The sequence below is a fragment of the Patella vulgata genome, chromosome 4 (genome assembly GCF_932274485.2).
Source record: "Patella vulgata chromosome 4, xgPatVulg1.2, whole genome shotgun sequence".
In the NCBI taxonomy this organism is placed as follows: domain Eukaryota; kingdom Metazoa; phylum Mollusca; class Gastropoda; family Patellidae; genus Patella; species Patella vulgata.
Genome location: NC_065882.2, coordinates 54637497 through 54664112, shown reverse-complemented (window position 1 = coordinate 54664112; position 26616 = coordinate 54637497). Strand labels below are relative to the sequence as shown.

Below are 26616 nucleotides of genomic sequence, written 5' to 3'. Positions count from 1 at the left end.
TAATCATATTCACTCTTTTTATTGCACAAATACTCTGTAAACAACATAATTAAATAGACATAACAATAATCAGATACAGGTCCGTTATATTTGATTAAATGACTATAAACAGTTATGTATATTGGACCATTTACATCATTGGTATATTTAAAATAGTCTATGTTTATGACAGAGAGGTAGATGATAAATATATCATATCAACAACCAATCGTCACATAAAGTTTACAAATAAATCAATTGGTCACATCCAATATCATCCAGGTAAGAAGTTTTCTAAAGGTGCATAAAGACCCATTGTAACACCTTCTACAACTATATCTGGTAATGTACCTGAAAATACAAAAATTGATGATATAGCTATTAGGTGGCAAGTTAGTTTTATGGTGACCAGTGAATGTTTGCAGTGAATTGGTAAGATCTGGGTCCGTATTCAAAGGAAATTTTAAGTTTTAAAGGAGCTAAATCGCTAACATTTTGGACCTAAAAATTGATACAAATGGGTCGTAACGCATATAATAATGTAATAGGAATATATATATAAACTGGTTTACATTCAATCGTTTCCATTTTTACTCTAATTTCAAATCAGTTACGTTCAGCGAAATATGTCTAAAGTCTCAATTGAATGAAAATTACTAGCGTCTGGTTATTCTAGTCTACATAGTATTTATTGCACATACTCTCCCGATATGAATATGCCGTCACCGTTTGACATGACTTGTTGAATGTCTAGCCTCGTTCTTCGAGTCCCTTGTTAGAATGGGCCTGAAACGCATTATGGTACACGATTCATGTACCAATCGTAAAATGTTTATTTTGTCTTAAATATTGGATATCAGAAGCCCATCTTTTCCCGGTAAGATCACAACATCAATGTTGATTTAAATTGACAAATAATTCGTGTTTTCAATGTCAAAGATTTTGGATGATATTGAGTTAGAGACTTAGCTACTTTAAGTTAGTCCCTTAACTACTAGATTTCACTTAAATATGCGTAACTTCCTGTGGGTTAAGGGTAAGTGGTTTTCAAAGGTAATGTTAAGCATCAAACTTCCGTTTAAAGTTAAGTAACCTTAACTATACATGTTTCGTCTTCCAGTGGTATTCAAAGGCCTGTGTAAGTGAGAAAAATCTGCTTAACTTTAAGTGACCTATTGCAGGTACCTTAAAGTTGCAATTTCATATTTTTAAGTTATATTTTTAAAATTTATTAAAATAAAGCCTTAAAATAGATGTTATCTACCTTGTTAAAGAATAATCCTATTAATTCTATAATTCACTATTGCCAGTTGAGCAATTGGCAAAAATATCATTTTCATCTTCAAATTCCAACATTTAAAGAAAACTACTTCATGGTGGAGAATAGAAAACAAGGGAGGTAATTGTGTTATTATTTCCGGTGTAAATGAGTTTTAAGTGTGAGAATGACACCTATGATCATATAATAGTGAGTTGACAATCTATTGAGCAAAAGACATAGAAATAATCATGTTTTGACTTTCTTAGAAAATATGAAATTGTAACTTTAAAGTTAAGTGAGATTACAATGACTTCTTTTAACCGAAGTACAAAATGCACATGTAATAGTAGTCCCGTAATGGCAATTTAAAGGTTACACAGGGGTTGAAATTGAAACAAAGACAATGACGCCGGGCGCAGCAGGCCTCCAGGATATATTTTTCCCCAATCATTTTTATCATGCTCGTATTGCTTATTCATGTTTTCCATGACTGTCATCTAGCAATGTTTGATGCGTTAAATTCATTTGTAAAATTTGACATTGTGATGACATTCCATTGTAAATTTTGACAAGCATTTATACTACTGTGAGAAGCAAGGCATGATTGATTTTTTAAAAATCATTCCTATTTATTTGAAGTTTGCTTTTGATTGGCAGTAGTACTAATTGCAAAATGTTCTTGTCTTGGTTTGTACTTAAATTTAAAAATACAGAACGGTATATATGATGATGATTGCTGACCGCTGCGTGGAACCAATGATTTACAATGTATTTCTTGTGTTAGCTATTGCATTTTAATTTATGTTGTGTTTATTAGGGTACAATATAGTATTTTGACAAACATTTTCCTAGTAATGACAACTAAGATTTTAATAGAGTATAGTGCATTCTGCACACAGACAACTATCTTTGTCCTAAATGGACACCATATCCAAAAATTAGTATACTGTTTTGTAATGTGGTTCTATTCCGTTTCATATCTGCCATACACACAAAGACTAAATGCTTTTCAATGATAATAAATTGAAGAGGAATAAATATTTCTCAAAATTATCAAAGTACTGGTATACTTAAAAGTGTTTGACTAAAATCGTTGATTTTGCAATTGAAATGTCAGTCAACTAGCTTAGTGTCTGTTCTCAAGTGGAGCTAACTGTAGACAGTTTAAGTTTAGTATGGGTATAGTGGTGCTCTTAAGGGGACATAACTTGTACGTGAAGTTAGAAATTCATGATTTTTAGCAGTGGAGGGTATTTTACAAGTTAGAAATTCATGCTTTTTGGCCATTGTGGGTATTCCATAATTTAAGTGTTCAATTAAGTTTTTCACATAGCCAAGGCATGTAAAATACAGCCTTTGAATACCGATTTAAGGTAACACACTTAGTTAAGTGGAAAAATTAAGTATTTTAACTTAACTTTAAGAAAATCTTTGAACACGGACCCTGGGTGCTCATGCTAAATAAGAAATTGATGACTGTGCTGACTCATGTTTGTCTTTACATACAATTTTTTCTTCAAAAAGATAGGCATAGACAGCAGGTTATCCGAAAGAAAACTTGGATGCTGACCAAATTTGATATGAATCCTTTATACCTTTCACAATATATGATCTCCATTGTTTTCACAAGCTTTTTCAGACAAATAATATATCTCTGGTGCTGAAAACCAACAGGGTTCATCCGCTCTGATCCCAATGCTTCACATCAAATTTGACGATAAATAGAGATCATCTATCATGTAAACAATGTTTTCAGCACAAAGAGGAATAACTCTTTATGTTTTTGATATTGTTACATACTTATAAATTATATGGAACTACCCATACAAATTTTGTAATGTTACAGAATAGAAATGTTTATTGAATTTAATGACATATTACATGTAACACATTGCTTTACAGTAAACTAACATTGTAAACAGCATACAGTTTTACTTACTTTTAGAATTTTCATTTAGGAAAGCATCAAATGAGAAGGAAATTAAAGGTTGATGAGTTTCAGTATTATTATCAATTAATCTATCTAAAGATCTGAAATGAATAAAACATATACAAATTTTACGCCTATGTTTGACAAATTGTTAAAATTTCATAATCTCAAAGAATATAAATATTAAAATGTATGGAAAGACACATAGGTTTCTGTCTTTTCTACTGAAGGCTTTATCAATCAACCAACACAGTTTTTATATTTAAGGTCAGTATGTTGAAGCATAGTTATAAAGTAGAAAAATCAAATGTTTCTATAGATTTGGCATTACCCACAGCTTCTAAGTTGTCTGAATAGTCCGGAATGGTTGCAAACGATTTATACTTTTGTAGGTAATGGGGGGCATTAAAAGAAAACACTCAAAACTGGTCAAGAGTAACAACCCAATAAGCAGTTATTGGAAATTGTTGAAAATCAAAAGACTTTTCTTTTCATGAACATAAACATTACAATCAGATGATGACTTCAGTCTTTAGCAATTATTGGAAATGCTGAAAATCATTAGGCTTCTTTCTTGTCTTACACACACAAACACTGTGTATACATTTAGCCTCTAGAGTCTAGATTGTCCAGAGATTATTCAAATTGATCAAGGGTCATAACTGTTGATAACTGTGTAGTTGCGAAAGGCTGGTATAATTTTAGATCCTTAGTTATTGTTCTACTAAATGTTTAGTCTGACAGTTAGAAGCTTAATTATAGTTCTACTAAAGGTTTAATCTGACAATTACTCAAGGATATGATATATTAGAATTTTGAGTAGTGGGCCAAATAAGAACTTTAGTGAGAATGTTTTCAATAGGTAATTTTTACATACTTACTCCATACTACCTGTGTAGATATTTACTTCTAAAAATCTTAATAGTGACTTAGGTATTGAATCTCTATCAAGAAAAGACTGAAAAATAAATATAAATATGGTTATTGTTCAATTTCAAATCTAAAAGTTCCTTTATATATATAATCAGGTACTATAACAAACCCCCTACATTACAAAACACAGAAATCAATCTACATTTATACAATATACCGTACTTATATTACCTGTAAATAAGTTTGCAATGCTAATCTCCTCTGTTCCAAAACCTTAGCATTCCATTTCATAACTTTCTTTGGTGGAAAATCTGGGGTAACTACAATTTTTTTCAGCTAGAATAAAACAAAATAAAAAAATACCACCAAAATTATGCACTTTTTATATTACAGATACTGCCAGTGCCAGTACAAAATATAACAACTGGTTTTCATGCAAAATGCACCCAGAGAACAAGCTAAAACAACGATTTTTCGTATAATCAGGGGCCATAATCTAGGATGTCCAAGAAGTGTCAATATAAATAGATTAAGAATCAAGATCTTTGGGATATAAACCTATATTTTAAGTTTCATCAAAATCGGGAAAAAATGTGACCTCTAGAGGGTCCACAACCTTGGTAGTTGGACAGTTTCCGTCCGATTTTTACGAAACTCAATCATCAGTATTGAAAATGTGGGCATATAAAAAACTTTAGTCGTGCAGATTTACAATGGGTTTATGAATGAGGAATAGTTATTGTATTCCATAGAATTATCACCTGTGTATACAAATGAGAAACGTAACAAGGGTTCTTTAAAGAGTAAGCAATAAATAATTATGTCTTCTTACAGTCAAGACCGGTCGCTTTGTTTCTATTACTCCTTTCTTGTAAAGCGAGATCAAGTCTTATATTCAAAGTGGGGACTGTACAACACAGTGGACGCTTACAACTGGCCCTAAGATCCATTCACTTGATTTGATATTTGTTGTTTATTTCTTGCAATTTCTGTGTAGTTTGTCTTGTCTGCAGGTTTGTCTTACCGCTTTTGTTTTGTGTATTATACGGTCCTCTTGCACTTACCCAATTAATAATTTTTAATTAATCTTGAAGAGAGAGATACTTGGTTAAACATCCAACTAAGACTTTGTAAAAGTAACAAATTACACCCACTTTTACTTTCAGATGTTTCATTGGAGTTTAGTAATAGCACATGAACAGAATCAAGGTTCTATAACTAATTTACCTGCTTATGAAGTTCTTCAAATTCTGAATATCTTTTCTCTAGTATATTTTTTTGCCCAGAATTCCAAACTTCTACTGTAAACACCTGAAAATAGAAGGAAAAGTGTTCTGTTTTCAAATTCAATGCATCAAAACATTAAACAAACAAACACAAAAAAAAACATAATAGCAAAAGATTTGACCATACACTCATCATTCAGTAGCAACCTGAATATATAATTGCCTTAGAATATTTCTGAAATCCAAACTGTGGCCAATGTGCTAAATCCCATCTTTCACAGTAATATTCAGCGTGATATCACAATAACTAGGCACTGATTATACATTATATATTTGGGCAAATTGCCGCCTGTCCAACCTCGTGGGTTTTCTCCGGGTCCTCAGGTATCCTCCCACTGCTAAAGACGCCTACGCGCACACGAATTATTGAAATAAAATTGAACCATGTTACTCCCAAAATGACCTAGCTTGTGTCGAGTGGATGTTAAACCCCATTTCTCTCTCTCTCTCACACGTAAGTGGGATTTGGTGATTTATTGCTTATAATACAAATAGTCATGCCCCTTAAAAGGTACATAAGATGTACGAGAAAACTTTTCGGTATGTATAGCCAATGGTTACTATATATCCACTATATATCCTCTCTCACACGTAAGTGGGATTTGGTGATTTATTGCTTATAATACAAATAGTCATGCCCCTTAAAAGGTACATAAGATGGACGAGAAAACTTTTCGGTATGTGTAGCCAATGGTTACTATATATCCACTTTACAGCATATTCACACCAATCTGATTAAAATTAATTCAACTATCTTCACTCAAAGTTGCAAAGATAGGTCCAGGCAACGAAACATACGCCCACAGCAGCTTAATTGTCCGGGCAGTCAACAAGTGTTGTCGCATATATTTTTACTTTTTTCGGTAATGAAACATTTATAATACACTAAAATCTGATTAAGAGTAACAACTCATGAAGTAATTATCAGAAAACCATTAGAATTTGTTTGGTTTTTATAAAGTTCTGCCCCATGCTAACGTTTAGTATACAAAACTTTTAATATCATGGATTTAGTCTTTTATAAAAATTCATTGAAAATCAATATACTTGTTCGTCTCAAGATCTTAAACTGAAGTCAATCGGAACTTTAGCCTCTAGAACGTCAGTAATTATCGGAAATCGTTGAAATTCAATAGGATTCTTCGACCTTCGTCTAATGACCTCAAACACTGTGTATAAATCGGATATTAACTTTAGCCTCTAGAGCATCCACAAGATTTTTTGAGGTGATCAAGGGAAATAACTCTAGCAGTAATTATCAAAAATCGTTGAAAATAATATAGACTTCTTTGTCTCATGCCCTTAAACACTGTGTATAAATTTAAAGTCAATCAGATATTAACTTTAGCCTCTAGAGTGTCCACAAAATTTTTCAAAGTGATCAAGGGCCATAACTCTGGCAGTAATTATCGTAAATCGCTGAAAATGAATAAACTTCTTCGTCTCATGAAATTAAACACTGTATATAAATTTAAAGTCAATCGGATATTAACTTTGGCCTCTAGAGCGTTCACAAGATTTTTTGAAGTGATCAAGGGCCATACCTCTGGTAGTAATTATCGGAAAACGATGAATAGGCTTCCTTATTTGTACTGTATAATGGACGTTTTAGTTTTGGCATGGACTTTAGTCTTATAATTAATATACCCCCGGTAATATAATAGAGTGCATGGTTTGATACAATTTTATGAATTTACAAATCGTCTTGCCCTTCATTCATTTCATGATATATATGATGAGACATTTTGAATGTTCTTACAAAATATACTTACGGTGAATGCATGATCTGATTCCTTCACTTTTCTAAAGCCCGGTATGAAGGCTTTGATGAGCATTATTGGTCTGTTAATCCAATTCTTGAAGTCTGTGGTGCTTGCTAGTATCAGAAGATCAGTCCTAATCCTATGCAAAAGTTTGTTTTGTTGTTTACGCACCTCCTTCCTGGACATTCACAGCTAAAAAGGGAATTAACTCTCTGATTATGACATGTTTCTATTTTTAGAAGTACTAATAAACATTTATTTTCAGAACAAAAATTATTTTGTTATTAAAAGTTTTCGATTGTTTATGTGTTGACCGGTAAATATGGCATCTAATGTTTTACAGGTAAATTATAGCAACATGGTAATACCATCTAAAGGAAACCTACATTGTTTCAGAGACTGGGTAGAAAGAAAAACGAGGAAATGATAAAAAAATATCATTTCATAAGGCTATAGGCTATTGCCTATATCAACAAGAAAATAAATAATAAATAGGCTACGAGTAATATATAGAGTATAGAGGATATTTGTCATTTTAGAGTGAATAACATATTTTATTTCATCGAGAAGCAAGAAAACTTATATTTTCACGAATGCGTAGCATGAGTGAAAATATAAACGTTTTCTTGCTTAGAGATGAAATAAAATATGTTATTCACGACAAAACGACAAATGTTCTATTTATTTTATGATTTTACAATCATTTTAGGTAAAAACAACATGGACTACTGCTAGCCAGTGGAATAACACTTTTATTTCACTGATAAAACACGGTATTCCACTACTGATCATAAAATAAAGATAGATATACATTAAAGTTTATTTTCTTATTGTCTCTGTAAGGTTCTCTATCTTTTTAAAAGATTATACATGTAAAGGGATTTATATTGATAAAGTATGAAATGGGATGCGCGATAAAAAGTTATTTCATATATGACAAGCGATCCACTTAGTCGATTACATTTACAAAATATTAATTTTTTGGTTCAATGTGTCCTACAGTGAAAACCTGTTGTATTTCAATATTGCCTTATCTATAGATGTAAAATTGTCATAATACTAGTGGGGGATTTTAGATCAGATTATGATTTAGACTTATTTGATTTATCAAGTTTTTATGTACGGTCTAGATATGGCTACTGCTGTACTGGTAATAAAAATTAAAAATGTATCCTTGAGTAATTATTATTATTATTATTTTAGGTTGAGGTATTAGAAGATTATATAAACTGTACAATATGTTTAAATGTTATGACAAAAACTATAACCACCTCATGCTGTCATAGGTTTTGTGAAAAATGCATTAAAGAATGGGTAGACAGGAATTCCAAGTGTCCATGTTGTAATTCAACACTAAACAGCAAACATCTGTACAGTGATCGACAGTATGACAGTCTTATTGGTAGGATTTATATATTAAAGTGAGGATATCACAAACACCTCCAAAATGTCCATTACTATACGACCATATTCCCGTTTATCTGTCCATCCGTTGTTCACATTTGCTTGTGGACGCTCACGAGGATGAAATAAAGTTATCATTTGATTGACTTGAAACTTATACATAGTTTTTATGTGTACGAACAACGTAAAAGCCCTATTGATTTCCGCTTCCAAAATATTCATTTTAATTGTTGACATCCCTGTCCGCCCATCGAAAAGAATCTGATGGACGTACTACGGGCTAAAGTAATCATCCAATTGACTTGAAATTTATACATGGTTTTCATGTTCACTTCTGGTACTATTAGACAAATTCTACTGATTTTCAGCAAATTTCAATAACTCAAATAGTTTAAGTTATTGTCTTATTATGGGTACATATTTTGTATAATAAATTTTAGTCCTAGGAAGAACTAGATAGCTAAACTTCAAATATGATTGGAAATTGAAGTTTTGATTTTCTGAAAAATTTGTAATATTGTACCATGATCTTTCTTGTTATATGAATATATATATATATATATATTTTGTAGAGTGTATTGTAAAAGAAAAAGCAAGACTACAGGAAGCATATTTTCAGAAGGTTTGTTCTTCAGCAAGTAAGTGAAATTTAAAGGTGCTAAACTTGTTTGATGTAGCGGTAGTTCAAAATACATTGGAGCGGCATTGGGCTGATCTGATATGATATTTCAATAAGTGATGAGAGAAGTTCTGTATGATTACACTTTTGTATCAAAAGATTAAGCAGGAGTTGACTTGTTTATTAAGTATGATTAGATTCTGGCTTAAAGTAATGAATTGGGTTCATCTGATGTGTTAAAATGGGTCTGTCTGTCTGTCCGTCACACATTTTGGGACATAATAACTTCCTTCTAATTGAGCTAGAATGTTCAAACTTGGTGTAGGTGTTCATTAGGTGAATACCTTGATGGAGTTTGAAGATGAGCATTTTCTGCTTAGGTTAAGCACAGATAAGCAATTTGATTGCTTGGTGCTTTGAGTCACGATAACTTTGGTTCTAATTAAGTGATGAAACTTGGTGTATAGTTTCATCTCATCAATAACTTGACTAAGTTTGATATTGAGCATTTCTCGCTAAAGCTAAGCAGAGCTAAACAATGTCATTGGTCGATGCTTTGGGACAAGATAACTTTAATTCTGACTGATGGAGTGTGATGAAATTTAGTGTATAATTTCACAACCAGGTACTTCAAAACCTGACTGATTTTGATGGCTTAGAGTAAGCATAGATAATCAGTTTGATTGCTCGATACTTTTGAATTAGTGATGGGCAAACTGTGTAATATTAAACTTTTGTTTCAAGGTAAGCAGAACATTAACAGATAAAATCTAGTAAGATTGACAGTTTTATTTTTGATCCAAATCTAACATTGAGGAACAAACAAAGGGCATATATATATAACAACCAGGTATTACTTTATTTAATACTGCAAATGAAGGGAATAGGTGATTTTTCTAGTTATTTTTAATTTATCCCTATACATTCCTTTGATTATTTTAGGTAATAATGAGGCATGTGATGGAAGTAATCCAATTACAGATAGTTCATGTATTGAAAATGTTTTAAAAAGTAAGTCAACGACATTACAATCATCTTTTGTTTAGTTATACATACATACATATTAGAGTGAGAGAGAAATGGGGTTTGACGTCCACTCAAAACAAACTAGGTCATTCAGGGACTAATTTTATCTCAATAATTCGCTTGTGCGTAGGTGTCTAGCCGGCAGAGGAAACCAGAGCACCAGAAGAAATCCACGAGGTTGGGCAGGTCACCATACTCTTTATCATTAACAAGCTTGGGATAAAAACCATGCCACTTAACTTAATTAGAAATCTTATGATCTAAAACACATGCATTAGACCACTCAACCACCTATAATGATTATCATAAATCTATACTATTTTAATCTCACATATCAGCAACTTGTTTACCTTAGTGAGTAGCCATTCATAAACCATCATATTGTTACAATTAATATTTATTAAGATGAAGTTATCGTAAATAAACCAGAATTTTAATTTTTTGAATGTTTTTTTTTTTTAAATTGTACAGAACATTTACAAAAGAGTTTAATAGAACATGGTAGCTATTTTCAGGTAAGATTTGGTTGTATGTTAAAGAATTTCACATTATTTAGGTAGTAGGATAACTTTACTACATTTCCATTTGTTCCTTGGATGTTTTGGTCTTATTGTTAAATGGGGGGTCTTTATAATTCTGTGGTAATATTTCACATAATATTTTGTAACTGGTGATATTTATATCTAAACTTTTAAACCATCTTGTATTATTTAATATACCTTCTGAACTCTATCATAGACACTAAACGCATACTTTCTAAAACTTGTATTTGTCGTATAAATGCTGTATATAGCTCAATCTGATTAAAACACAGATCCTATTATTTCGTTTCGTTTTTATAGTTCAAAATTTAGTTTTACTTGTCTTTACTTCACTAGATCTGGAAAAGTTGTTATCATTGACCTGTTCTGAATGATGTGAGCTATTAGTCAATGAAACGGTCTGTTAAGGCAAGATTTGGCATGTTTTGCATGGAACTGTGGGTAATCCACTAGTAACATCAATGCTGATTGGTTATTCAAATGTCTGACATCATAGGGTCAAAAGTCACTCGTATGACCTCTGACGCGACCTATCGCTACAAACGGTCAGATCTTCATGTAGTGTAGGCCATTGAAAGTATAAAAAAAAAACGAAACGTAATATAGATCTGTATTTTAATCAGATTGCATATAGCTGTGACATTTAACTGTATTTCGGTATTTATTGTCAGTCTTTAAAAACAGAGTTTGATTTGAAGAAGAAATCGTATGAAGCAAAAATTAGAACATCCAAAGACGAATTAATGTCTAAACATGCTTGTCAATCAGGTGAGGTGAAATGTTTCAGTTCTTAGATCAGCTGTAATTAATTAACATACAGTGGTTCAGTGAGTAATATGATGGTTCACTAACCTGGAGGTCCTGGGTTTGATCCCAGGTCTGATGGTCTGGTCTGGAAAGGGGTATAGTTGTTCGGATGGGACAAAACCATGAGTCCACCAATCGTGTGCACGTAAAAATACCCTTGACAGTTATATTTCATTTCATTTGTATATGTTTGAATTATAATTAAATTACACTTGTTTTAGTTGATTCTTTTAATCATTTGATGTCTATGTGCTTAGATTATAATTAAATCGCACTTGTTTAGGTTGATGGTTTTGTTATCACTTGATCTCTATGTTGTAGGGAGCTACAGTTGCTTAGTGAGTAAAATGTTGGCTCACTTACTCAGAGGTCCCATGTTCGACCCCTTTGTTGGCCGAGAAAATTTATCAGGATTTCCAGAATGGTTCCATTTTATCAATGATGCAGGACGAAGGCCCTGGCAAGGGACAACATATAGTCATTCAGATGGGATTTAAAACAGAGGTCCTGTGTACACATTGGTGGGCACATTAAAGAAACCTTGACAGTTGCAATTTGATATATAAGAGTAGGCCATAGTACTGCTGTCAAAGTAAAATTTCCTTCATAACACACAGTATGGTGTATGCCCATCTTTCTTAGCTCAGTCGGAGTAGAACAGTAGGACATTAAACCCCATTTCATTTCTGTGTTGTAGACTTGAAGGAAATAATTGCCAAGTTGGAGAAAAATGTTGTGGAGTTACAAAAAGAATTTGAAAACTGTCAAAAATTAGTTGCAGAAGCATATGATAGGTAGGTGACATTTGTATCAATTTGAGCAACATAAGTTAAAATTTGTTTTGATCCCTTCCCAAGATTAGTCAATTTTACAGGCCATTTTGTTACCAAGATGACATACTGAAGTGAAAGTACATATATATTATATTATTCATTACAGGTATTTAACAGAACATATTCCTAATCTACATATATTACCTATATCTGTATCTATATATATAATAGATAAAGATTTACGCTTACCTGATGTTATATTAAAACCTGATTCAAGGTAAGAATAGTACTTTATGTAATCACCACCCCTACATAAACACACCCCCAAAAATATATTTGTGAAATAATTTAAGGAGTTTAATTTATTAAAATTCGTTAGAAATTTATTACCAGATGATATTAGAATAAACATGGAATCTGAGGATCTAATATTTCGATATGAGAGGTTGTTTATTTAGTTTATTGGAATTTTAGATTAAATGAGGTTCAAGGTGTAATTAAGAAAATCTTATTAGAACGTCACCATGATGAGATTACCGAATGGACAGATGAACCTGTTTATATATTCAGGTTAGTTGACAGATGTTTTACATTCACTTGTTCTCTTTTTAAATCACTTTTCACATGTTCTATTTTGAAAAATAAAAATGACCTTTACAGACTACATATATCAACCGATCTTTTTAAAATTGATATATTTGCATAAATGAATTTAAACTAGCAAATTGAATTAGCTAGATTAAATTTAACAAACTATTAATATTCTTTTAAATTTTTTATTTACAGTCCTCTAGCTAAAAGATCGTTAGGAAGTGTTGAGTATAAGAAAATTATAGAAGAGATGAAATGTGGTAAAGAAATAACAGGTGTATCTATAACAAGTTGGACAGATAGACCTGTATTAACATGTCAAATGGTCAGTTAAATACCAAATACACCACAACATTATATTATCATTACAAAATTAATGAATGTTCTATAGTTAGAAGTAAAATGCTAGAAGTAACAAATCCAAATATTTATGTTAAAAATCAGTTTCTTGATTTGTGCTTTTAAACATAAGTATGATAAACATTTGTTAGCTGTGTGAACATCTTAAGAAAGTGATATCGGGTAAGCACACACCATGTTCATCAACCCAGTTCCCCAAAACTTATTCCATTTATTTAGGTAGTTGTAAATTTGAGAAAAACTTTCATGACCTCAGCACCATTTTTGCCTGTGTGTTCTATTTATTGTATTTAAGGCCTATAGTGTGAGTTATAAATTTGAGTAACTCTAATGTATTTAATGAAAATATATTTATGTCCCCAGTCAGTTATCTATCTTGTTTTATTCAAGCATTCATATATTTAGGAGTACATGAATTATTAATTTATCTCACAGTCTTTTGAATAATAATAACTGAAATGCTTTTACCAGCTTGACGAATTTAGAATTGTTTTTTTCTAATTATTCAAACATTTTGTTACAGAAACCAGGTTCAGAGATAGTATTATATAATTGTATGAAACTAGACAGTGATTATCCTGTTTGCTATATTCACAAACATCAACCTGGTTCATCTAATACAGTTGATTATTATAAATGTCAAGATTGTGGATTTAATTGTAAGAATTTTACATTATTTTATTGCACAAAAACTATCAAATTTGTTAACTTTTGCAACATTAATAGAGTTCCTGTCCATGATAAATTGCCAATATTAAAGCCTCAACATGCCAGAATAAAAATATATATATATAGGGTTTAAGACTATAAACTTATTATAAAAGCATTTTGGTCCATAAATTAATCAAATGGATTAATTCTAACTTAAGTTTTACATTGGTTTCTATTGGGAATTGTTCCTTGCCAGGCCCTCCAACCTGCAACACTGACAAATCCTGAGGAACTTTCTAATTCTGGATTGAAGACAGGACTACTTGATTAGTGAGCCAACACCTAATTCAGAGTCACTGTGACTCCGGCGGGACGATTTACCCAATACTACCCAATACTACCCAATACCACCCTAATACAACCTCAATATCACCACATACTACCCAATATTACAACATAATGATGTAAAATGTGCATATCAATTGAATTTATTCAAAAATAATTAGTTATAGCTCGGGAATTGTACTTTAAATGCGATTACCGATCTCTGGCTGTTCCATTTGCCTCCCTATATCAACCAAAACAAGCAAAAACTAACCCAATACTACCACATACTACCCAATATTATCAATTAACAACCTAATATTGTCAAATAGCAGCATATTAGTATAATTACTGCAACGAATATTCTATAATTTGCAGAAAAATTAAATGTTTGCGCAGTTATCTCCCTTTACAACCGATAAAGAGATTTTAGATTATTCAGATTAATCATCTTCTTTTGCGTTGCAGTTGGTTTCCAAGTCGACGAAACTAAAATAAGAAAACCAAGTATTATATTGTGTATATTTTAATCTATTATATATAATTATATACTGTATTATTATATAAGATGGCCAGCGGTCTATAAATAACAATTTCAACCCCTCCATGGGTATCGTCAGGAGGCACGTCCTTTAATAAAAAAAAATGCATATGTTTATATTTTTTCATGTCAACTATTAAGTCATTGCATAATTACTTTCATTTTAAAATGAACGAAATTGCACATGTTTATTGCAAATGTGTAATGCTCTACTCGTATATACATTCCACCTGACTTAACAATTAATCAACGGGTTAAGATTGTTGATTGGGTAATCACGTTCTGGTTTATTTATATTATCTCTCGATGAAACTGCTACCAAATAATACACTTGAAGATATTCTTTTGTCAATATTGGTTTTAGCCTCTTTCTGTTGTATATAGACCCTTCATGTATATTGTTGTTGTTGTTTATTACAAATACGCCGGCTATGATTATCAATCCGTCTATATGCAGTGTTATCAATGTTAAACATATAGATAACGTCCACCAGTTAATTGTCATTTTGTAAAAGTTGGCTTACTTACTAAATACAGCTTTGATTGTATTAATCATCTAGTGTCAACTCTATAATCGGCATGTTTCCGGATATACGATTTAACTCAAAGTCAGTATATATTCACACATCTCTGGCATCCAATAGAAGTTCCAAAAGCACATTTCTTCACTCTTGTCTAACCTCACACTCTGTGTAAGCGTAGTCATAATTTTATCGAATATTAGTCGATATCACTATGGCCCGTGGTCAACAACAAAAACATGTCCAACGGCATTGTGGTAAATGCGCTGTGAAGTGTAAAAATGGAATTATATTTTGTGACACGTGTTTGAAATGGTACCACATAGATTGTGAAGGCCTTACTGATGTAGAAGTAAAAGCCCTTTCTGCCAGCCCAGAAACATATTTGTGAAATATGCAGAAGTTCTGGTGACAAGTTTGATTATCTCCTGGGAATAACACGACTGGGAAAGGTTTGTTTGGTTTTTGTCATGTATCTTATTCAATTTAAAAAATTGCATAAAATATTTATATTTATTTTGTCCAAAATCGTGGATTTTCTCCGAGTGCTCCGGTTCCTCCCACTGCTAAAGACCCCTACGCGCCAGCGAATTATTGAAATAAAATTGAACCACCAGGTCAGTCCCGAAATGACCTAGTTTGTGTCGTGTGAAGGGTAAGCGCTTGTTATTATTTTGATTCGCATATGTTTATATTTATTTTTTCATGTCAACTATTACGTTATTGCATATTTACGTAATGGATGATGGTTATTTATAAATTAAACATTAACGAAATTGCACATGTTTATTACAAATGTGTAATGCTCTACTCGTAAATACATTCCACCTGACTTATCACTTAATCAACGGAAATAAGATTAAAATTAAAAACACTTATATGGATATACTACTTCTGAATTTATTAACATGCTACGTTTCGATACACATACAGATATCGTTATCAAGCAACGCACAACTACCTGATAATATTAAAGGTTTAGGCCTTATTTACCGTGAGAACTATATAAAAATATTAGGCATTACCTATTCACTAGACGAAAAAACTTCGGAAAAAATGAATTTTGAAAATTGTATAGACCAAATTGAAGATACTTTGAATACCTGGAAAAGACGAAACTTAAGTTTAATAGGGAAAATCCATATAATAAAAACATTCTGCGTATCTAAAATATTATACCCTGCATCAGTTAAAACTATACCTGAAAATGTAATTAAAGGCATTAATAAATTATTTTATAACTACATATGGAACGGGCCTGATAAACTAAAGAGAACAGTTATAAATCAAGATATAAATAAAGGGGGGCTAAATATGATTGACTTAAAAGAAATGATGATATGCCGTAGCGTATTCTGGATAAAAAAGATACTATCACACGATGTTCAATCATGGAAAATTCCGTACTCTTATATATTGAACGAGTATGACGGACAAATATTACCGGCATGTAATTATGCAACATCTTTTTTAAAATTATCTCCCTTCTATCACGAACTTTTCAATAATTGGTTCCATATCTATACCTCAAAAATCGATATGTTAATAAGCCCTCAAAATCAAATCATCTGGAACAATAAGCATATAAAGATTAAGAAAAAACCTTTAATAGATAAAGAATTGATGAATGATAATATTTTATTTTTGATTGACTGTAGAGAAGAATTTTTAATCAATAGGATAATGAATAATAATAAAATATTAAGAATGAAAAGCGTTTGCTTAGCAGTTAAAGAGTTTTTGGATACAATCGACTACGAACCTACGCCTATAGTAAGAAAACAAAGCGTGTTTGATATTATTAATAACAACTGTATAAATATATATAAAAAATCACTAGATAAGATTAAAGCAAAAGACATTTATTCAATACAAGTAGATTCTAAATACAGTAAACCATTAGCAATAAGTAAATGGGAAGAAGAGAATAGTTTTATACTTGAAGAACGTGAAACCTCATGTATATTCAATTTGGTCTATAAAACGAGCACTGATACTAGATTACAAAATTTTCAATTTAAATACCTCCATAAAATTATATATACAAACGACCGTTTATTTCAAGTCCAATTAAAGGAGTCTTCATTGTGCGATTTTTGTTATTCAAATATAGAAACCCCGGAACACCTTTTTATATACTGCAATTACGCCCAGGTAATATGGAATGATTTACATGAAATCTTCTCAACTAATAACATTTCATTACAATTACAACATACGAACATTCATTTCGGTTTTCTGAAAGAAACAGTTTTTAAATCATATCGTGAATTCTTATTTGTAAATCATTTAATATTTTTAACAAAATACTACCTCTACAAATCGAAAATAGAAAATATCAGACCGACAATTATTAATTATCGAAACTACCTAAAAGGTAAACAACAGATAGAAAATTAATTAAACGAAACCTTAGTAAATAAATGGGATTATACCATATGAATATTATGCATACCTCTGGTATTCCATTCCTAGTATTCCAACCCCTTAATACCTGTAGCTATCTCTGTATTTTTTTTTTTTTTTTGTTTCGTTTTTTTATTAGATTTTATTTTCTTTGTGAATATATTTGTTCTACTCAATGTAATATAGTATAGCCTTCAACATTAAACCAACGCTATCTGTATGATGCTACACACTGTGATTGTAATATGTCAACTATGTACTATGCTGTTATTGATTATTTGAAATAAAGATTTAAAAAAAAAAAAAAAAAAAAAAAAAAAATTTATTTGTGAAATCTACCTCTATATGTCTTATAAGGATTATGGAAATAAGATTGTTGATTGGCTAATCAAGTTTTGTTGTGCTTGATCATCAAAGAAACCGACAGAGCTGTAAGTGTTTAAGCAGATTAGTGAAAGTAAGGCTTTGTATTTTATTTTCAGGCCGCAAATCACAGTGTTGACAAACTGAGAAGTGTCGCAGAAAGAGAGATGCTAATTCACAAAGAGAGGCGTGTCGATTTATCCCCTACAATAGTACCAACAGAATTCCTGTTGACGAAGTAGCTGACAAATTATTGAGGCAGTATACAAAAGAAACCAATGTCAATGCAGTAAAATGTACGGGCGATGGGGATTGTCTCTTCAATGCAGTCTCAACGCTGCTGATAGGGTGCGAATCTCTTTCAGTAGAGTTGAGATATCGCACTTGTTTGGAGATGGTTCCGAACCACGCAAACATGGGTACCGCCTGACGATACCCATGGAGGGGTTGAAATAGTTATTTATAGACTGACGGCCATCTTATATAATAATACAGTAGTTAACTATATATAATGATTAAAATATACACAACAAAATACTTGTTTTTCTTATTTTAACTTCGTCCTCTTGGAAACCCACTGCAAAACAAAAGAAGATGATTAATCTGGATAGCAATTTATCGGTTGTAAAGGGAGATAACTGCGCAAACATTTCATTTTTCTGCAAATTATAGAATATTCGCTGCAGTAATTATACTAATGTGCTGCTATTTGAAAATATTAGGTTGTTAATTGATAAAATTTGGTAGTATTGGGTTAGTTTTTACTTGTTTTGGTTGATATAGGGAGGCAAATGGAACAGCCAGAGATCGGTAATCGCATTTAAAGTACAATTCCCGCGCTATAACTAATTATTTTTAAAAAAAAATTCAATTGATATGCACAGTTTACATCATTATGTTGGAGTATTAGGTAGTATGTGGTTATATTGTAGTGGTATTGGGGTGGTATTGGGTAGTATTGGGTACATCGTCCCACCCCTGTGACTCCTTTATTTTGAAGAGATATAATTACACAATGTCCCAATTGGTGAAATTTGTTCTTGATAGAATTTTATAAAGCTTAGTGGAACTGTTCATTTGGTTTTTGTTTTAGACAAAGCCTACTGAATTTCAAATTTTTCAGATCATTAATTTCAAATGCATTTTGCAGAGTTTCCTTTCTATTTACATCTGTTCATTGTATTTTAGTTTTAAAACATGTTGATATTGATTTAAGCTAGAGCTTGTATGGACTACTTTGCAGTTAATGGGCTTATAATGGAGCCTGACAAAATCCCTGTCTATATGAATGTATATTTATGAAAATGTGGGCGTTTATTGTCGTCGCCCCTGTCCGTATGTCTGGACGTCCGTCCGTCCACAATTGTTTGTGGACTCGCTACAGGTCACAATTCTTATCCGATTTTGACGAAACTTGAAATATAGGTTTATCCCCAAAATATCTCAGATGCTTTCGATATTGGCATGTATTGGATGGAAACTTCATGGATTATGGCCCCTGAAAAATCACGTTTTTAGCTTGTGGACCCTATAGAGGTCACAATTTTTATCCGATTTTGTTGAAACTTGAAATGTTAGTTTATAACCCAAAGATTTCGGTTCCTTTCGATATTCGCGCATATCGGACCGTAACTTCCTGAATTATGTCCCCTGACTGTACGAAAAATCGCGTTTTTAGCTTATGGACCCTATAGTGGTCATAAGTTTTATCCGATTTAAAAAACTGTATTATTATATCACCGTTACACCCTAAGGACGGCTGAGTTTGAATTTCGTGAAAATCAGCCTAAAAGTAACAGACAAAATGGCCACCCTTCGTTCTCAAATAGCGTAAAAATATGGTGTATCAAGGTTGTGGACCCTATAGAGGTCACAATTTTTATCTGATTTTGTTGAAACTTGAAATGTAAGTTTATAACACAAAGATCTCGGTTCCTTTCGATATTTGCACATATCGAATTGTAATTTCCTGAATTATGGCCCTTGATTGTAGGAAAAATCACTTTCTTTTTAGCTTGTTCTCTATCCATCTCTCGAAAATGTGGGCGTATCCTGCCTGGCAGCCGCTGGTATTCCTAAAAGTCAAATGCGATGTTAGAATTCTCATTTGCTTTCTTCTCTTTTTTGAACTGATAGTATTGGATGCACGCAACGAGCTGAATTTGGTTTTTTATTTTCAGGGATCTGTAAATCTTGTATAAAGTTTTGTCACAAAGGTAGGGCAAGTTCAGTATTAATTACATTATAGTATAGTATTATTTGTCCTGTCTTTTATATTGACTTAAAGAGGTATTATCACTTTCAACAAAATTATATTCAAAGTACCTAATTATTATATCTTAAAGCAAAACACCTTTTACAGGTATCTGTTGAGCTCCTCAAAGACTACGAGAAGTTATAATGTTTATCAATTGTAATCAATCTTAAAATGTCTACTTGATAGATAGGCATTAAAATTTGCATACAATCAAATTGAAATCACAGCAAATAAAAAATTATTTTCCTCCTTTAGGTCTGGGGAGGGGGGTGGCCGAATGGTTACCCTGTGTGTGAGTTGTATCATAAGGTCTGTGATTGAGTCAACTGGTGTGGTTTGGATTCCCCGGTTGTACATGACAAGGAGTAGGGTTGTCTGTTCAACCTCATGGGTTTTCTCCGGGTCCTATGGTTTCCTCCCACTGCTAAAGATTCCTACCGGCAAGCAAATTATTGAAGTAAAATTGAACCATATGTTAGTCCTGAAATGGCCTAGCTTGCGTCAAGTTTGAATTTGTAATTACTAATATGTTGCCTGATAATTAATTTATTGTTTTCAGGTCATGCTACATCCGTTCATGTATTACAAAATAAACCAACATGGTAAGTAGAATAGAGCTTGTTAGATAACATACTCTCAAAAACACAATATACTTTATATACACCACTTTAGTGTAATACACAATAAACTTTATACCTCAAATTTCTATACTATAATACACCTCTAATATACATAGACTCTCTAATATACCACACACAACTATACAGTAATACACAATATACCTTACACCTCTGATATACATATAAACTGTCCAATATACTTTATGCCACACATCTCTATACAATAATACACAATATACTTTACACCTCTAATTTACCTATACTCTCCAATATACTTACATCTCTATACAGGGGGCGTTGGATGGCTGTATGGTTAGCTCGTGCATGCTGTATCATACGGTCTGTCATTGAGTCTGGTCTGGTTGATTTGTCCAGTTGAATGGCAGGGCGGTGCAACTCTTCCTTGGGGCTTGTTGGTGAGTGTAAGGCCTGGACCATTCTTCCTTCCATTTGGTTTTGTTGTCCGGTATGGTGGTTGATTTCGTCATTATTTCTGTTGTTCATTCCTTTGTTGTTGGTTCTATGAAGGAAGAATCCAGCGCCTGTAAAGAGAAAGCTAGAAAAAAAAGAGTATCTGGTCTTACGATGGTTTTGTTTTTATTTCGTTTAGTAAGGCTTCGGGCGGGGGTGGGTGGGTGGGGGGGTCTGGGGAATATACATACGCTGTCCAATATACTTTATACCACACAGCTCTCTATACTATAATATGCACGATACTTCACGCTTATAATACACATACACTCTCCAATATACTTTATATCTCAATCTCTAATCTATAATACACAATATACTTTACACCTGTAATATACATATACTCTCTAATATATAGAGGATATTTGTCGTTTTAGAGTGAATAACATATTTTATTTCATCGAGAAGCAAGAAAACTTATATTTTCACGAATGCGTAGCATGAGTGAAAATATAAACGTTTTCTTGCTTAGAGATGAAATAAAATATGTTATTCACGACAAAACGACAAATGTTCTATTTATTTTATGATTTTACAATCATTTTAGGTAAAAACAACATGGACTACTGCTAGCCAGTGGAATAACACTTTTATTTCACTGATAAAACGCGGTATTCCACTACTGATCATAAAATAAACTTTATTCTCACATTTCTATTCTATAATACACAATATACTTTACACCTGTAATATACATACTCTCCAATATATACTTTACAACTGCAGGCCCGGCGAAGTGGAGGGGAGGCTAGGGGGGGTTTTAGCCTCCCCAATAATTTGGCCGCAAGTACTCTTTTTCTCCAGGTTATTGCGGCCCCTGGACCCACGCCTATGAGAACCAAGGATAGAAGCCCCCCCAATCAAGAATTGCTTCCGCCGGCCCTGAACTGTAATATACATAGACTCTTTAATATACTATTTAGTTACATATCTAATATACACAGACTCCACTGACTCCCCAGTATACTATATTCCACTCTCCACTACAATATAATATATTTTACACCTCTAATAAACATAGACTGTGTAAAATACTTTATACCACACTGCTCTCTATACTATAATAATAAGCAATAAACTTTACACCTCAAATATACATAGACTCTATGCTATAAATAGGCAATGAAGTTTACACCTGCAATATTCATAGACTCTTTACCACACACCTCTATACTATAATACACAATCAACTTTACACCTCTAATATACACATATGCTCTAATATATCTTTGACTTTATATGATACATTTAGAACACAATATATATGACAGCTCTAATATACAAGTTCTTTATTGTCTGCGATATCACCTCGGTGGAAGCGGACGTAAAATACAACTAACTAACAACAACAACAACTACAAGTTCTTTAAACTTTCTATAAATGTAGATAGTACATTTACACAGGACTTTGCTTTTAAAGATGAAGAAAATGAAATAAATTAAATGTATCTTTTGAATTGCATTACATTTACGGGTGTATATACTTATCTTTTTGTTCAGGGCCTGCTGTTATTGTCCAAAGAAGAAGAAATGTCTCATGGAATAAGGAATAAATTTTTATCAACATCAAAACTGAATACAGAATTTCTGATTCAATTACAACTTGATCTTATAAATTTTACATGTTTTCATCTTGGATCCAGTCAAACTAGAGAGTTGATATCTTACTGTAACTTTCTAAGGCCAGTTCTTCAGAAATAATAAAATATATTGACCCTTGAATATACACATTTATACATATTATGTACTGCTTCCTATAGACTTTTAACTTATAATGTGGTGCTCATTTTCCTGAAATTAAATTCTTGAAATTGTTTACTAAGTCCCTAAAAATTCTTCAAAGTATAAAATTGATGCTTGATTTAGTTCTTTTGTTGCCATACAAGATTCCTTGGTGAAAATTATACAATTACAACCCAGATTCAATCTTACTTACATAAAAATGACTTGACCTCTTTAACTTGGATAAAGAATTAGTTTAATGTGTTGATTTGCTTTGTGAGATTGGTATCTGTCTACATTTAAAATATTCTGAAATTTCTGTTGCATTGTAGATAGGTATTTTGTACCATCACCAATCAATATAACCCAGTTCTACACTTTATTTTAACCTAAATCAAAGAGGTTTCAGATCTTGTAACTTGAAATTAAGATATAGATGGTTATGATGTACAAGAAAAAGACCACAGTATCTTCTTTTTTTCACATTATAATTGTTTAAACTGTTTTATCTGCATTGCTTAACAGAACTATGCTCCCAGAAATATTACCAATAATATATTGACTTTTATTATATAATATATGTTAGTAATGAGTTTTTAAATATTTATTTTGGGATTTATTTGTTTGTTAACAAAAAAAACATTAAAATATGAATAAAAGAAAATCACTGTTGTTATTTGTGGCTCATCACCTAGCTACTTCTTTCCAGAAACATTATGATGTTATGCAAGAGCTAAACCTTCCCTTTGCAGGTCTTTATTTTGGCTTCAAATGTTATATAAACTATTATTTAGACATTTATTTATATGACAAACCTATAATCAACTCTTTAGACCATCGAATGGGTGAGATATGATAATTTAACGATAATCTCAACTTAGCCTCAATTGTCAAGTACAGTTGCTAGGATAATAATCAATTTATGCTTTTAACTTCAAACAGTCATAACTTCACTCATAATAAAGGCATTTGAATAAGATTTTCCATATATTCACTTTTTGTCTACCGCCTTTCAAAGAAAGCAGGGGACTATTAAAATGGGTTCGTCTGTCTATCTGTTGATGCTTTGGCACATGATAACTTTAGTTCTAATTAAGTGAGAGTGATGAGACTTGATGTATACTTTTATCACATCAATACCTTGACTAAGTTCGATAATGATTATATCCTGCTGGGGGTAAGCAGAGCAATAAGCAATTTGACTGGTCGAGCCTTTGAAACAAAATAACTCTCCTTCTAATTGAGGTAGAATATTCACACTTGGTATGGGTGTTTGTTTGTTAAGGGAATGCCTTGATGGAGTTCGAGGATGAGAATTTTCTGCTTAGGATAAGCAGAGATAAGCAATTTGATTGGTTCATGCTTTGGGACGCGATAACTTTAGGTCAAAGTGAGAGTGATGAAACTTGGTGTATAGTTTTATCACATCAATACCTTGACTAGGTTCGATAATGAGTATTTTCAGCTCAGGGTAAGCAGGGCATTAAGCAATTTGACAGGTCGAGATTTTGGAACACAATAACTCTCTTTCTAATTGAGGTAGAATGTTCAAACTTGGTGTAGGCGTTCATTAGGTGCATGCCTTGATGGAGTTCGGCGATAAACATTGTCTGTTTATGGTAAGCAGAGATAAGCAATCTGATTGGTTGATGCTTTGAAACACAATAACTCTCCTTCTAATTGAGGTAGAATGTTCAAATAGTATATCAAGGTTGTGGACCCTCTAGAGATCATAATTTTGATCCGATTTTAATAAAACTTGAAATACTTGTTTATAACCCAAAGATCTTGGTTCCTGTCAAAATTCGCGCATATCGGATTGTAACGTCCTGAATTATATCCCATGATTGTACGAAAAATCACGCTTTTAGTTAGCTTGTGGTCACTCAAGAGGTAAAAATTTGTATCCGATTTAAAAATACGTTTGAAATTATCACCATTATTACACCCTAATGATGGCTGAGTTCGAATTTCGTGAAAATCGGACCCAAATTGCCAGACAAAATGGCCGCCCTCGTACGCAAATAGTGTAAATGTGTGGTATATCAAGATTGTGGACCCTCTAGGCTATAGGCCACAATTTTGATCCGATTTTGCTGAAACTTGAAATAGCTACATATTATTTACAATCCAACGATCTTGGTTCCTTTCAATATTCGCGCATATCGGATCATAACTTCCTGGATTATGGCCCTTGATTGTACGAAAAATCGCGGTTTTAGCTTGTGGTCCCTCTAGAGGTCACAATTTTTATTGGATTGAATATTTCACCGTTACACCCTAATGGCGGCTGAGTTCAAATTTCGTGAAAATCGGACCAAAACTGCAGAACAAAACGGCCACCCCACATACGCAAATAGTGTAAATATGGTATATCAAGGTTGTGGACCCTCAAGAAGTCACAATTTTGATCCGATTTTGATGGAACTTGAAATATATCTTTATAACCCACAGATCTTGGTTCCTGTCGATATTCACGCATATCGGATTGTAACTTCCTGAATAATTATGGCCCTTGATTGTACGAAAAATCGCTTTTTGTTTTGCTTGTTCTCTATCCGTATCGTGCCTGGGCAGCCGCTGGTTGAACTATTAACTAAATCTTACATGATGCATATTTAACGAGGGGTTGAACAATCTTATTTAAGAATGTAAAATAAGCCAATATGGTTAATCTTGGATTTACCATCTCTCTAACACCCAAATTCAGGGAGAGCTTATGTTCAATTTTTTATACTGTTGACAAATATTTGATTCTAAATACTTGATTGTGGAATTAATCTCTCCAAGAGATTAATACATCCATATTGTAACATGGTCGTATATGGTTGTTTCCCATATCTGTGCGTTGATCCTTGTAGACAGTCTTGAGGCTGCGTTTGTACGTTCATATGGCTTAGCGTCCGCTTGTACGTAGGGAGATATTGCAGACTAATTTGAGACTACAGTAATATGGTCCGATTGACTTTAAATTTTACGCATTGTCTATGTTCACCAGACAAGAAATTAGAATCCCATTGATTTTCAACAGTTTCCAATAATTACTTGTATCCGTTTTCACCCTTGATCAATATGAAAAGTCTTGTGGACACTCGAGAGGCTAACATTACCACCCTATTGATTTGAAATTTGTGCACAAGAGTTGATTTTGTAAATTAATGTGATCCAATCGAATTTTAATATTTCAAGTAATTACTTCACAGGTTATTACTCTTGATCAGTTTTTGTCTTGTGAATGTTCATATCACCTACAAAAGAATAAATATATGTTGCAGCCTTTGTGGACTGTCAGACAACTTAGCAGCTGTGCACTTATGTGTCATTGTCTGGCAACCTTTCTTTAACAAAATTCCAACACTTTGAATATCTGCATTATTTTACTTCATTAAATTCCAATGTAGTTATTATTTATTAATGACTAGATATTTACTATTACATATCCACATATATATATATATATAAATATTATGCATGATTTTAATTAGGGAAAAATAATTTATTAAAAAAGATTATATAATTTAACACA

General features: G+C 32.3%; 2 protein-coding genes across 2 annotated transcripts; one reads left to right on the top strand and one right to left on the bottom strand.

The window, feature by feature from the left end:
- LOC126817684 (sorting nexin-24) lies at positions 1 to 7496 on the bottom strand. Its single transcript, XM_050544793.2, has 7 exons — positions 7479 to 7496; positions 7102 to 7284; positions 5271 to 5354; positions 4275 to 4379; positions 4052 to 4128; positions 3180 to 3271; positions 1 to 330 (listed from the first exon to the last, which is right to left on the bottom strand). Exons 2-7 carry the CDS (start codon positions 7276 to 7278, stop codon positions 254 to 256), a joined length of 612 nt encoding a protein of 203 aa, XP_050400750.1. The 5' UTR covers positions 7279 to 7284; positions 7479 to 7496; the 3' UTR covers positions 1 to 253.
- LOC126817681 (tripartite motif-containing protein 5) lies at positions 7318 to 26594 on the top strand. Its single transcript, XM_050544790.2, has 14 exons — positions 7318 to 7435; positions 8296 to 8494; positions 9069 to 9134; positions 10058 to 10126; positions 10613 to 10656; positions 11355 to 11451; positions 12188 to 12284; positions 12430 to 12540; positions 12738 to 12833; positions 13050 to 13179; positions 13738 to 13873; positions 20201 to 20236; positions 20837 to 20879; positions 22869 to 26594. The coding sequence occupies exons 1-14, from the start codon at positions 7415 to 7417 to the stop codon at positions 22912 to 22914; spliced, it is 1191 nt and encodes a 396-aa protein (XP_050400747.2). The 5' UTR covers positions 7318 to 7414; the 3' UTR covers positions 22915 to 26594.
- Positions 26595 to 26616: the final 22 nt, after the last annotated feature.

Bases quoted from the DNA above. Each gene is read 5' to 3' on its own strand.
- LOC126817684 (XM_050544793.2), bottom strand. From the start codon at position 7,278: ATGTCCAGGAAGGAGGTGCGTAAACAACAAAACAAACTTTTGCATAGG. The intron at 4,380-5,270 runs GTAAATTAGTTA...GTTTTATTCTAG, and splicing joins TTGAAGAACTTCATAAGCAG to CTGAAAAAAATTGTAGTTAC. The intron at 3,272-4,051 runs GTAAGTATGTAA...TATTCATTTCAG, and splicing joins ATCTACACAGGTAGTATGGA to ATCTTTAGATAGATTAATTG.
- LOC126817681 (XM_050544790.2), top strand. From the start codon at position 7,415: ATGGCATCTAATGTTTTACAG. The intron at 7,436-8,295 runs GTAAATTATAGC...TTATTATTTTAG, and splicing joins TGGCATCTAATGTTTTACAG to GTTGAGGTATTAGAAGATTA. The intron at 8,495-9,068 runs GTAGGATTTATA...TATATTTTGTAG, and splicing joins ACAGTATGACAGTCTTATTG to AGTGTATTGTAAAAGAAAAA.